The sequence below is a fragment of the Pseudochaenichthys georgianus genome, chromosome 11 (assembly GCF_902827115.2).
Source record: "Pseudochaenichthys georgianus chromosome 11, fPseGeo1.2, whole genome shotgun sequence".
Classification (NCBI taxonomy): Eukaryota; Metazoa; Chordata; class Actinopteri; order Perciformes; family Channichthyidae; genus Pseudochaenichthys; species Pseudochaenichthys georgianus.
This window is the reverse complement of record NC_047513.1, coordinates 843907-854891: the sequence shown is the minus strand read 5'-3', so window position 1 is coordinate 854891 and position 10985 is coordinate 843907. Positions and strand designations below refer to the sequence as shown.

Genomic DNA, 10985 nt, shown 5'->3' with positions numbered 1-10985 from the left:
GTGAGCGTACCTTGCAGGGACTCCAGTAAAGCCGTTGCCGTTTTCCCTACATCGCAGGAAAGTCCTCGAAAATCCGCGTTCGGACATCTGTGCAGAGACATCCTGGAACACTTTCACATTTCGCGTTGTTCCGTCGAGCTCACGCTGGATTTTATCATCCCCAATGAGATTAAGGAACGTCGTCACCTCCTCGGTCGACCACGGTGTGCTTTTCTTCGACGTTGCCTTTTTTGTAGCTCCTCCGTTTACAAAATGCTGCAAGCTTGCTTCTAGATCTATATGCGACGCTAGGGATGATCTCGCGCGCGATCTTGTGACGATTCTCTCTGACCAATCAGCAGTCGAGTGTTGACGTCACAGCCCTGGCCTGGTCCGATAGAACCACGATTTTATGGGGCCGGAAAAAGAGGGAAAAAGTACCCGCTAGCCGGTACTAGGCTATATGGAAATGCCACCAAAAACTGGCCTGGCCGCTTGAGGACGGTTAAGGACGCTTAAACGGGGCTACCCGCTGCAGTGGAAATGCGCCATTAGTTCATGATCGCGTTCACACCAAAAAGAGCCGGTACTAAAAATGTGTTCATGCGAACCTTTTTACCCCCTCGAAAGTCATAAGCCGCGTTCACACCGCAGGACTTTCCCTGGTACTTTAGTTCTTTAGTTCCATTAGTACCAATAATGTCGCGTTCACACCGCCGGGACTACTCAGTGCCGGGAACTCTTTTGGTACTTTTTAGTCCCTGCTAGAGAGGTGGTACGAACCTGGTGACAAAAGAGTACCAATTTCTATTCTATTTCTATTGGCTGGGCGAATTGCAAACCACGCCCCGTTAGACTCTGAATTTGTTTTGTTAGGCAGCCATTTTTTTCCTCGCTACAAAACCACATCCACACCTGAGCGAGTGGTTTTTTTGTACTTTAAAGCAGTTATGACCACACGTACTACAACACCGGAGCGGTGGAATGATGAGGAAGTGTCGGCGCTTCTGGCAATTTACTCCAAGGACGTGATGCAGCAGCTTCTACAGAAAGCAGTTCCCAACTCCAAATGTTTTGAGCGATGTTCGCTACTTGAGCTGGGAATCGTGCACAGTGCACACGGATGCCGGGTAAAAATAAAGAAACTCAGGCAGGACTATAACAAAATTAAAGACCACAATAATAAGAGTGGTAACGATTTTCTATTGTTATTATATATATACATATTGCCACTGTTTTTTAATACTGACACCTAACTTGCACTAAGGCGTGTCTGCTGCTATATATATTGCCACTGTTACATTGTTTTGAAACTACTTACACTTTATTTTACATTTCACACTGTTATTTAACTTCAATTTACATGCATACGACACACCTGGAACAGCATGATGCCGTTATTGTTATGTCTTGACTGTGCAATAAAACAAACAAACTGGCGAAGCTTTATTTATTGTGTCCCACCCCAAATTTGCAGAATAGAAGAATGTGAGAGCAGACAGGTGTCGGTGGTTGAATTGATCAGAAACACAAGTTTTACACACATAAACACAAGTAATTGATCATGTCATTTGTTTTAGATAAATAAGGGAAAAACACCAAACAAGGGTTGATGTCCTTTTCCAAAATCAGCTTGAGGGGGCAATATATAATAAATACATAAAGATAAAGTCCATTGTTATAATGGGGTATTTTATTTGTAAATTACCCTTATGAACTCCATCATGTCTGAGGTCGGAAAGTAAACAAACGCCTCATACAGCGGATGGGCTTTATACCCCCCCCGTGTAGTTCTTCTTCTCTCGTTTTTTTGTTGTACTCGCCGTGAAGTGGTTTTGCGGCCTGCCAGTAAACCCAGAGAAGAAGAAGACGAAGTGACGTCAGCGTAATCGTGCCTCAGGGAAAGTACTGCGGTGTGAATGCGATTGGCACTAGCCCCCTGGCGGATTTAGTGCCGTGGTACTTTAGTGGTACTTTAGTGCCGGCACTAAAGTACCGCAAATCCTGCGGTGTGAAAGCGGCTCTAGAGAGCAGGGACTTTCGAGCGGCTCTTTTGTGAGAAAAGAGCTATATTTCTGATTGGCTGGGCGGATTGCAAACCACGCCCCGTAAAACTCCCAAAAAGTTTTGTGAAGCCGCCATTTTATTATCCTCGCATTAGCATTATTAGCATTAGCATTATCCCAGCGCAGAAACGCAGAGAGACTAACTTATGGCAACACAAAATAAAACATGGGAGCGGTGGAGATGAGGAGGTGTCGGCGTTCTGGCGATTTACTCGGAAGGCTTCAGTAGAAGCTGCTGGGAGTCCCAGCAGCTTCTACTGAAGCCAGTCCCCAACTCCGGGGACTTCCGGCCGGGGACTTTGGGCGGCAGTATACGCCGTGAAGTGGTTTGCGGCCTGCCAGTAAACCCAAAGCAGAAGAAGAAGAAGTGGCGTCAGCGGCTTCTTTGCCTAATCCACCCCAGGGGACTTTTTCCGGCGTGAACGCGGTCTGTACTTAGTTCATGCGAACTAAAGAGTTCGCATGAACCTTTGTGGGAAAAGTACCGCAGTGTGAATGCGCCTATAGACGCCAGCCATTGGAATGAATGGTGAAAATTAAACGGGGTTTGTCAAACAGAGCACATGGTGTAGTCCAAACGATAGCTGGGGATTCTGGGTAGTGTAGTGATAGGCCAACAGATAGGCCAAAAAAGCCTTTATCAGCATAAATAATAACACTTTAGTTCTTTCCTCAGTGTAAACCGCTTTAATGTTACCATTGTGTAAAGGGTTTCATATCGGGCAGTAGCAAAGGATAGTCTATACCAGGCATTAACAGCTGAATACTGTGTGTGTGTGTGTGTGTGTGTGTGTGTGTGTGTGTGTGTGTGTGTGTGTGTGTGTGTGTGTGTGTGTGTGTGTGTGTGTGTGTGTGTGTGTGTGTGTGTGTGTGTGTGTGTGTGTGTGTGTGTGTGTGTGTGTGTGTGTGTGTGTGTGTGTGTGTGTGTGTGTGTGTGTGTGTGTGTGTGTGTGTGTGTGTGTGTGTGTGTGTGTGTGTGTGTGTGTGTGTGTGTGTGTGGGCGGTGATGATTCAGAAGTCAGATTTCTCACAGGAACAGCCACTTCACTAGAAGCAGAAGCACATTGCAGTTGGCCAGTGAGGGAAGAATACTTTTTTGATTTTCTCTTTGGAAGGGATAGAGGATTAAATAGAGAAGCATACACACGTTAATATTGGATATTTGATTGTCTGACTGTCACGATGTCCAGAGTTGCCAACCTGTCGAAGCTGCGGCAAGAGAGGGTGAAGGAGATCAACCTGCGGGTGAGTTGGCATTATGTTCATCATTAGGAGTAACAACAAAAAAGACTATCACGCGCTGGCATCTAACTGACTTCCGGTCCTGCCAACCACACAATGTATGTTTACGACAGGGAAAACAAAAGTTAAGTGAAGATTTCCACCAAATGATATCATGTATAATTTAGTAGTCATTTCCTGTCTCTGTGTTTGTCACTTCCCTCCTCTTTCTTCATCATGTGTCATTGCCTGTTTTTGCACTCCAACCCATGAAATATTTCCTAATTTGACACGGGGCCTGTTAGATGATTCAGGAGCACGGGCCTCTCAGGCCATGGGCCCTGTTATAGGGGGGTGCCATTCTCATCCAGATCTGCAGGATAAGCCTCTTTGTATTTGTGAATGTAGGTGGTGGTCTGTATGTATGTTTGCTTGAACACAGTGTGCTTGCTCACTTGAGATTTGACTATAGCAACTGTTGCCATAGAAATGGCAGTGGGTGTGTGTGAGATATTACTGCTTTATTTGAGAATATTGTAGGCCTGAATAATCTCTGTAAATAAATATATAAAAAAATATATCTAGGACTAAATGTACTAAGGCACCAGTCTTGCAGGCTCAGTTAGTCGTTCTCATTAGAAAGGTGCACACAGGAGAGGTTCAGGTAAAACGCTTTTTCATGGGATCAGCCAGATTCACTAATGTCACACAATTTGCAGTTCTTGTGAGCTACCATGGATGCATGGAAGGAACTGGACAAAACATTGGAGGCAGGGCCCCATTCATTACTATGAAAGTTGATCAGTGGCGCATGAAGCCAAAATGACCTGACTCTCGAGAACGGAAATTCCCAGATCTTCCAGGAATCTTCCCCATCCTCTGGATCCCAGCGACTACTATGTCAGGGCCGACATCTCGGATCAGTCAAATGAATGGAGGAGGTAAAATAACTCTGGATTCGGCCATAGAGTGGTGCAGGAATGAGTCATAAACTGGGAAATTAGTTGGCATTTCAGCACTTTTGGGTTCCCTTGTTTCAAAGTCAATATCTTTTTGAGAACTTGGTTGGATGCCTGAAATGAGGTCTAAAACATGCTAATGAGATTTTCACATTTTCTTCTACGACATTAAATAGATCAGTAAATACTCCACTGGGGAATGTCCGAAGCTTCTACATGTCTTAAAAAAGACAGTTGCTAACAACATGACTACAGAAACTAAATGTCATCATGCCAAACATTAGCCACCTTTAGCTTAGCGGTGGTGATGTAAAGTCATGCGACCGCCAAACTTTATTTATAGCCTAATATTACCTTTTTTGTTTTACTTCTGGTTATTGCAGTTATGCTTAAATTATTATAAGTATCATAAACATCTGTGTGCCACATGGAAAAATCCCATTGCTTTTTGTATGAAAAATGACAACTACGACATCTTACATATGTTTTTCTAATATGCCCTTTCAACATTTTGAACAGAACCTAACTAACATGATTTCCTTAAAAAAAAGGGAGAAGAACCAAAGGAATCACATGGGGAGTTATTGATAATGTTGCAGGATAAAGTGATATTGTTGATAGTATACCAAAATACATACAAATAAAAGAAGAGAGAGGCCTGGTCAGTGGCGGATGGCCCATAGGGGTGCTAGGGGCACCGCCCCACCTTTTCCCACATTCTAGATTCTCATTAAAACATCTTTTTTGTTTACCTTTTTTTTTAATGAACAAGGCACATATTATATAGTTGGTGTCAGATAAATGTATAATCTACGATAAAATATCTAAAAAAATTGTTACAAGTTACTGATAAGATATGTTTCCTGCTTGGGGCGCAGCAATCTTTACCCATAGAGTGGTGCAGTGATGACGTATTTACCCGGAAGTAAGCTGCGCATAAATTCCCTCAACAAAAAAGCAATGAGATTTCTCCATAGGATAAATGCATGTTTTGTTCAGCCGGATAATCTCCACATGTCTACCCTACTTTTATAATTTTCTAATCATAAATCTAATCGCCAGAAGCAAAATGCTAACGTTATGCTAAAGAGCCTACAGCCGAGTACAGCAGCACGACTTCAACGTCACGCCAATTTAAGATCCATATTAAAAAATACGGATTCAAAATTGTACGAGTTGGAGCATTTGTTTGAACAGTCTGCAGGAGGCAGGGACTTGCTTTCAAGCAGAACAGAAACAAACTTAGAGGAGTGTTTACGTGTTCGGCGTAATGACGTACAACGTCCTCGACAGTTTCTGTAGTCCTATTCAGCCACTTGGTAACAACCATCGTTTCGCAGACACGTCAACTCTTCAGAAATCACCAGTGGGGTCACAGCTGATGGATTTAATGTCGTAGAACAAAACGTGATCCGTCTCTTCAATGCGTCTCAACCACAGACCTTAGTTCCAGCTATTTCCCAAAATCCTATGGAGAAATCCCATTGGCTCTGAGACGAGGGGACAGGAAGTGGTGAAATGCTGACTTCCTGGTTTTAGGACTCGTCACGGCACCACTCTATTGACTCTCGTTATAAGTGGTGCATGCGCAGTCCGCACCTCCTCAATGCAACAGATGGGAGCAGCTCGGGGCGCACCAAACTGCGCCCAAAGCAGCTGTTGACACCACTAGGGGGCAGCAGGAGCGCCAGAGTGAGTGATTGACGTTTGAGTGAGAGAGAGTTAGACGGAGACGGAGTGTGAACAAAACTAGATAGCGAATATGGAGAAGGAAAAGTATGTTTCATCACTTAAAGAAACGGCCTTTGAGAGGAGGACACCGGAGGGAAAGCTGAGAGTAACATAGCTCGGACCTGATCAGCCGGACAGGCAGGAGTCAAGGACAGAGGGAGGCAGTATACGTGCTCTTTTTCAAGGAGCTGGTTTAGCAAGAAGGCTAACTGTAGCAACACCAGGGCAATATTTAGCTTCCCTGCCTCCCTTTTCAAACGTCAGGATCAGACCAGTCTATAGACCAGACCCAGCATGGATCCAGACAGATGTGAGTGACTTAAAGCACATATCAGAAACAACTAAAAAGCATGAACAAATAGAGTCCACATGGATGGTGCTCTGCGACTAGCCATGTTTAGGAAAGTAAACACAGCGGTCCAGTGAGGATACAGGATAGGGATCAGTAAGCATACTAAGGAGGCCGACAAAAACACTCAAATAATAGACTGTATCACGTGCTGTGTGCCTTTGAGCTAGCCCTGAGTTGTAATATGACATGTTTTGAGTTTGTGTATAAGTTTGCTTACATTTTGGTAGAGCCCCCCCTGCACCAGCCGCCACTGGGCCTGGTGTAGATTGAGCATGCCGGTTTGGTTCCCTCATGTTGTACAGACAAACTGCAACGCCTGAATGCAGCTTTCCTTCCTCCTTCTCCCCCAGCACTATTTTTAGTTTTTCATGTTCTGACTAAATAGTGGATTTCTTTTAGAGAACATGTTGGGCATTGTGTGAGGAAGTGCTGCTCTTCTCTACAGCAGTTGCTCCACATTGTTGGCACAGTCACTTCTCTTTTGGCAGCCATGTTTTTCTGTGTTAAACATCATACATGGTAGATAGTTCAGATAGGGCCAAATAACATTACGTGTTTACTTTGATGGGTCGGGTCTCAGAAAACAGCTTGAGCTGGTTCGTGGACAAAGTGTCTTAGGGTAAAAAGGATCAGGTGGGGGACTTTTGTCTCTGCTCATCTCTTGGTACTGCGGGGCCTTGTGATGGAAAGAGTGGGGGTTGCTTTATTTGAGATGTATCCAATATTTTATTGATTATCTTTGGATTTTTTATTAGAATGGATATTGGCTGGATTCAGCTCTGCAGGTGTTGTCTGTTTTTGTCTAGGATGATTTTACAAAAGTAATTGTGAGCATTTTCAATTAGCTGCTTTTCTTATTTATAAACGTTTAGTTTTGTTTGCGGGTCCACACTTTGCTTCCATAAATCAGAAGGTTCTATTATTGATTGTAGTAATTTAAGCAACAGCTGTATGCTTTTCTCTCAGTTCTGCTGGTTCTGAACTTCCTGGGGCTGTAGGACTGGACCAGTAGGAGGTGGTGTGAGGGTTCTCTGTCTCTGGTACTCTGACCCTGGGGTGGCTGCCGTGCCGTGGAGGGGATGGAGGGCGGCGTACCAGTGTGTATGATATAGTGGTGGCTAAGCTGGCCTAGGGTTGACTCTGGCTGGAGGGCATTGTCAGTCTTGGGACACCGACATTTACTGACTTTTTGAAGGGAACAGCTGGTTCTCATTTCCAGATTTCCCATTCAGGTCTAAGTGTAACAGTGTCAGCATCACTGGGAGTTATATTGTCTCCAGATGTCTTGTGGTGAAGGGGGTGGGTGGTAATGAAGCTTTTTGTTGTGGCCTTGTCTCAGTGGAGGTGGAGGGCTGTGGTTCAGGCTGGGGTCTGTTGGTCTGAGTCTGGACCTGCTTGTGGGGGTGGTTTGCTCTCTCAGGGCAGCCCCTCTCTGGTGGTCCCTTCTCTCAGCAAAGCTTCTCTCTCCTGCTTCAGCTTCTGTGTTCTCAGTGCTGCTCCTCTCATCACGACCTTCCATGTGACTGTCTTTGCTTGCCAGTCTCTGTAGTAACCCTTCCTGTACAGAGCTGAGGCTGCCTAATTCTCTTCCAACAAGATGGCCATATGATGTACATTTCCAGTAAGAGGTGTACTGTGCATGCCCTTATCTTTGATGACTTGTCTATGGAGTCAGATTTGGGTCAATATTCTAGCGCGTAAAACAAGCTACTCACGAGCGGGAAATGTGCTTTTACACGCGCATAAAATGACCCTCGAGCGCAGATTAAACCCCCGCGGCTCTGCGCTCGCGAGCGAGAGAGACAGCCTTCTTGCTTGCTCGCGGGAGTGTCAGCCTCGCGGAGTCTGTCTACGCGCGCGTGAAAAGTTTCTGGCACTTTGGGGCGGAGCCACTAGACTTTGATTGACAGCTGCAAGGAAACCCGGAGTTGCCAGGTTTGATAAATGCCTGAACTACCAAGAGCCGAGGAGAGACGGCAGCAAAATCAGTTGGACGAGATTAAATGGTAAAATTGTCCATAAAAACTATTATATTCGTAAAGTGTACAGCTAATATATATATATATATAAAAATGTATTTTATATAAAACAATATATTTTTGAGTGGGCTGTATCTGTCGAAAATTGCTAGCTACTGTCTGCTGTACACTCTTAGAAGGGATGTGTCAAATATGACACAACATGTGTTGAATTTCAACACACAGAGTGTGCTCAGGGACAACACGTGTTGTGTTTATTTATGTGTAAATCATTTTTACACACAAAATGTGTTACATGCCCCTAACACACAATGTGCACATTTTACACGTTGTGTGTCATAAATGTGTAACCAAGATGAACACACTCATTTGTTATTTCTGCACATTTTGTGTTATATTTCTTTAACCAGAATTAACATTTGATTGTGTTATATCTGCACATTGTGTGTCAATGACGATTACTGGAAGTACCAGGTGGTGGATATGGTTTTTATTCAAAAAATCGAATGCAAGAATAAATTCATTGGACATTTATTTACAAGGATTTCATTAGCACAAAATAATTGTTAACATTTAAAAACATTAATATTTGTCTAATTCATCAAATGTTGACGGAATAGATAATTAATAAAATCACACCTAAAAAAACCTTATACCTTGGTTAAAACAAACTTCATCTTCAGCAAACTATTGTTGTAAATGACTTTCAGCTGAGGGAATATAGTGATGAGACTCTTCACAAGGACCACCTTTTCAGTGTTGGATGGATAATTAAGGATTAAAATGAATGACAAGTGAGCTATTTATTTTTTATTTTTCAAAAAGAATACAAAAAGTTCTAGCATACAAATATTACAAATGCGTGATAATAAAGCAATTGGTTATAAAGAATGTCCTTTTGTATCAAGCAAATAAAAAAACTATTTTTACAACCAATATATCACTTAAATGCAACAATTATACACATATGGACAACTTTACCATTCAATCTCGTCCAACTGATTTTGCTGCCGTCACTCCTCGGCTCTTGGTAGTTCAGGCATTTATCAAACCTGGCAACTCCGGGTTTCCTTGCAGCTGTCAATCAAAGTCTAGTGGCTCCGCCCCAAAGTGCCAGAAACTATTCACGCGCGCGTAGACAGACTCCGCGAGGCTGACACTCCCGCGAGCAAGCAAGAGGGCTGTCTCTATCGCGAGCGAGCGCAGAGCCTCTCGCGAGCGAGCGCAGAGCCTCTCGCGGGGGTTTAATCTGCGTGCGAGGGTCATTTTATGCGCGTGTAAAAGCACATTTCCCGCTCGTGAGTAGCTTGTTTTACGCGCTAGACTATTGACCCAAATCTGACTCCATACTTGTCTCCTACTGCATAATGTGTCTCTTGTTATGGTGGGCACAGAGGGCTTCCTGACAGGCATCACTTCTGTCTGTGCAGGAGAAAGTTATCTATAACCTCTTGTACGGCATATATTTGCAGTCAGAGCCTCTCTGGGGCTTGCTCTTAGTTTTTGTTTCTACAGTTTGTATAGGGCTGTTAATGTTAACGTGTTAACGCTTGTGATTAATCTGGAAACCTTAATCACATCGCCAATTTTGACCCAAAGTCGCCCCCGTGATTTTAGCATGTTGGCTTTAGGAGTGGTGAAGACAGAGGGAAAGTCTTTGGCTAAACCTTTATCACTTTCCTGAAGTTGCACAGGAGTGGGAGATAGTGGCCAGCGTCACCACGAACAGATAGCTCTGGCAGCTAAGATAACAGTGTGCCCTGTGTGGCACACGCACTCAGAGGGTCATCACGGCTGCTCTCCATGACATGTCATCATTGTTGATTCTTAAACTGAGACAGTCAAAAGTTGGATTTCATTCCAAAGTTCAGAAATCGTCAAACGAAGCATGACATGTTATAATAAAGGAAACAAACCTCTGATTTCTCTTCAAATTTGTCATGAATTTCTTTATTACAACACCATGTATTTGTTTTATCAGCCCCCAAAATACAAGTCAACAATAGTATATTAAACTTGTGATTACTTGCAGATTATTATTGTGATTAACGCAAATACATTTTTTTAATTGATTGAGAGGACAGTTTATAGACTTTCTTTGCCGATGCACTTTTTGAATCTGTTTATGATAAGGGGACAGCATGTTCTAAGGGAATCATGATGGCTCCCTATCTGCTTCCTAGCAGGCTACTTGAAGTTAGCACATTGGCTAACTTAGGTCAGATTTCAAGTTCTTGTGGGTATAATGATCCCACCATACCATTCCACAGCGTCCCTTGACTGGGAGGAAGAATTTGCCAATGTCTTTATTCATTTGGTTTGGAGTCTTTTTCATTACATGACATGACATGTCACTTGTTAGACGCTTTTATCCAAAGCGACTTACATACATTCAATACTGTGAGCAATTTGGGGTGAAGTGTCTCAGGGACACAGCGACATGCTGACTGCAGTGGGGATTGAACCAGTGCTCTCCTGATCCGATGATCAGATGATCGATGCACTAACTCACTGAGCCACAGCCTCCCTTAGTCATATGGTGCGTTTCTACTGCAGCGCGGAGCCCGGCCTTGCTTGGCCTCGTTAGGCCTGGTTAGGACCGGCTCGCTTAATGGCGCGTTTCCATTACAGTTTAGGAACTGGGGTAGTATCTACAGCAGGGTGCCCACACTTGTTTGGCTGGTGAGCTACTTTTGAA

General features: G+C 43.7%; 1 protein-coding gene across 1 annotated transcript in view; it reads left to right on the top strand.

Moving 5' to 3' along the window:
* The first annotated feature begins 3075 nt into the window (after window positions 1-3075).
* Window positions 3076-10985, top strand: part of arhgef2a (Rho guanine nucleotide exchange factor (GEF) 2a) — a 96102-nt gene continuing 88192 nt past the window's right edge. The window contains 1 exon segment of the mRNA XM_034094323.2: window positions 3076-3290. Coding sequence (XP_033950214.1) covers window positions 3228-3290 — 63 coding nt within the window. The 5' untranslated portion in view covers window positions 3076-3227.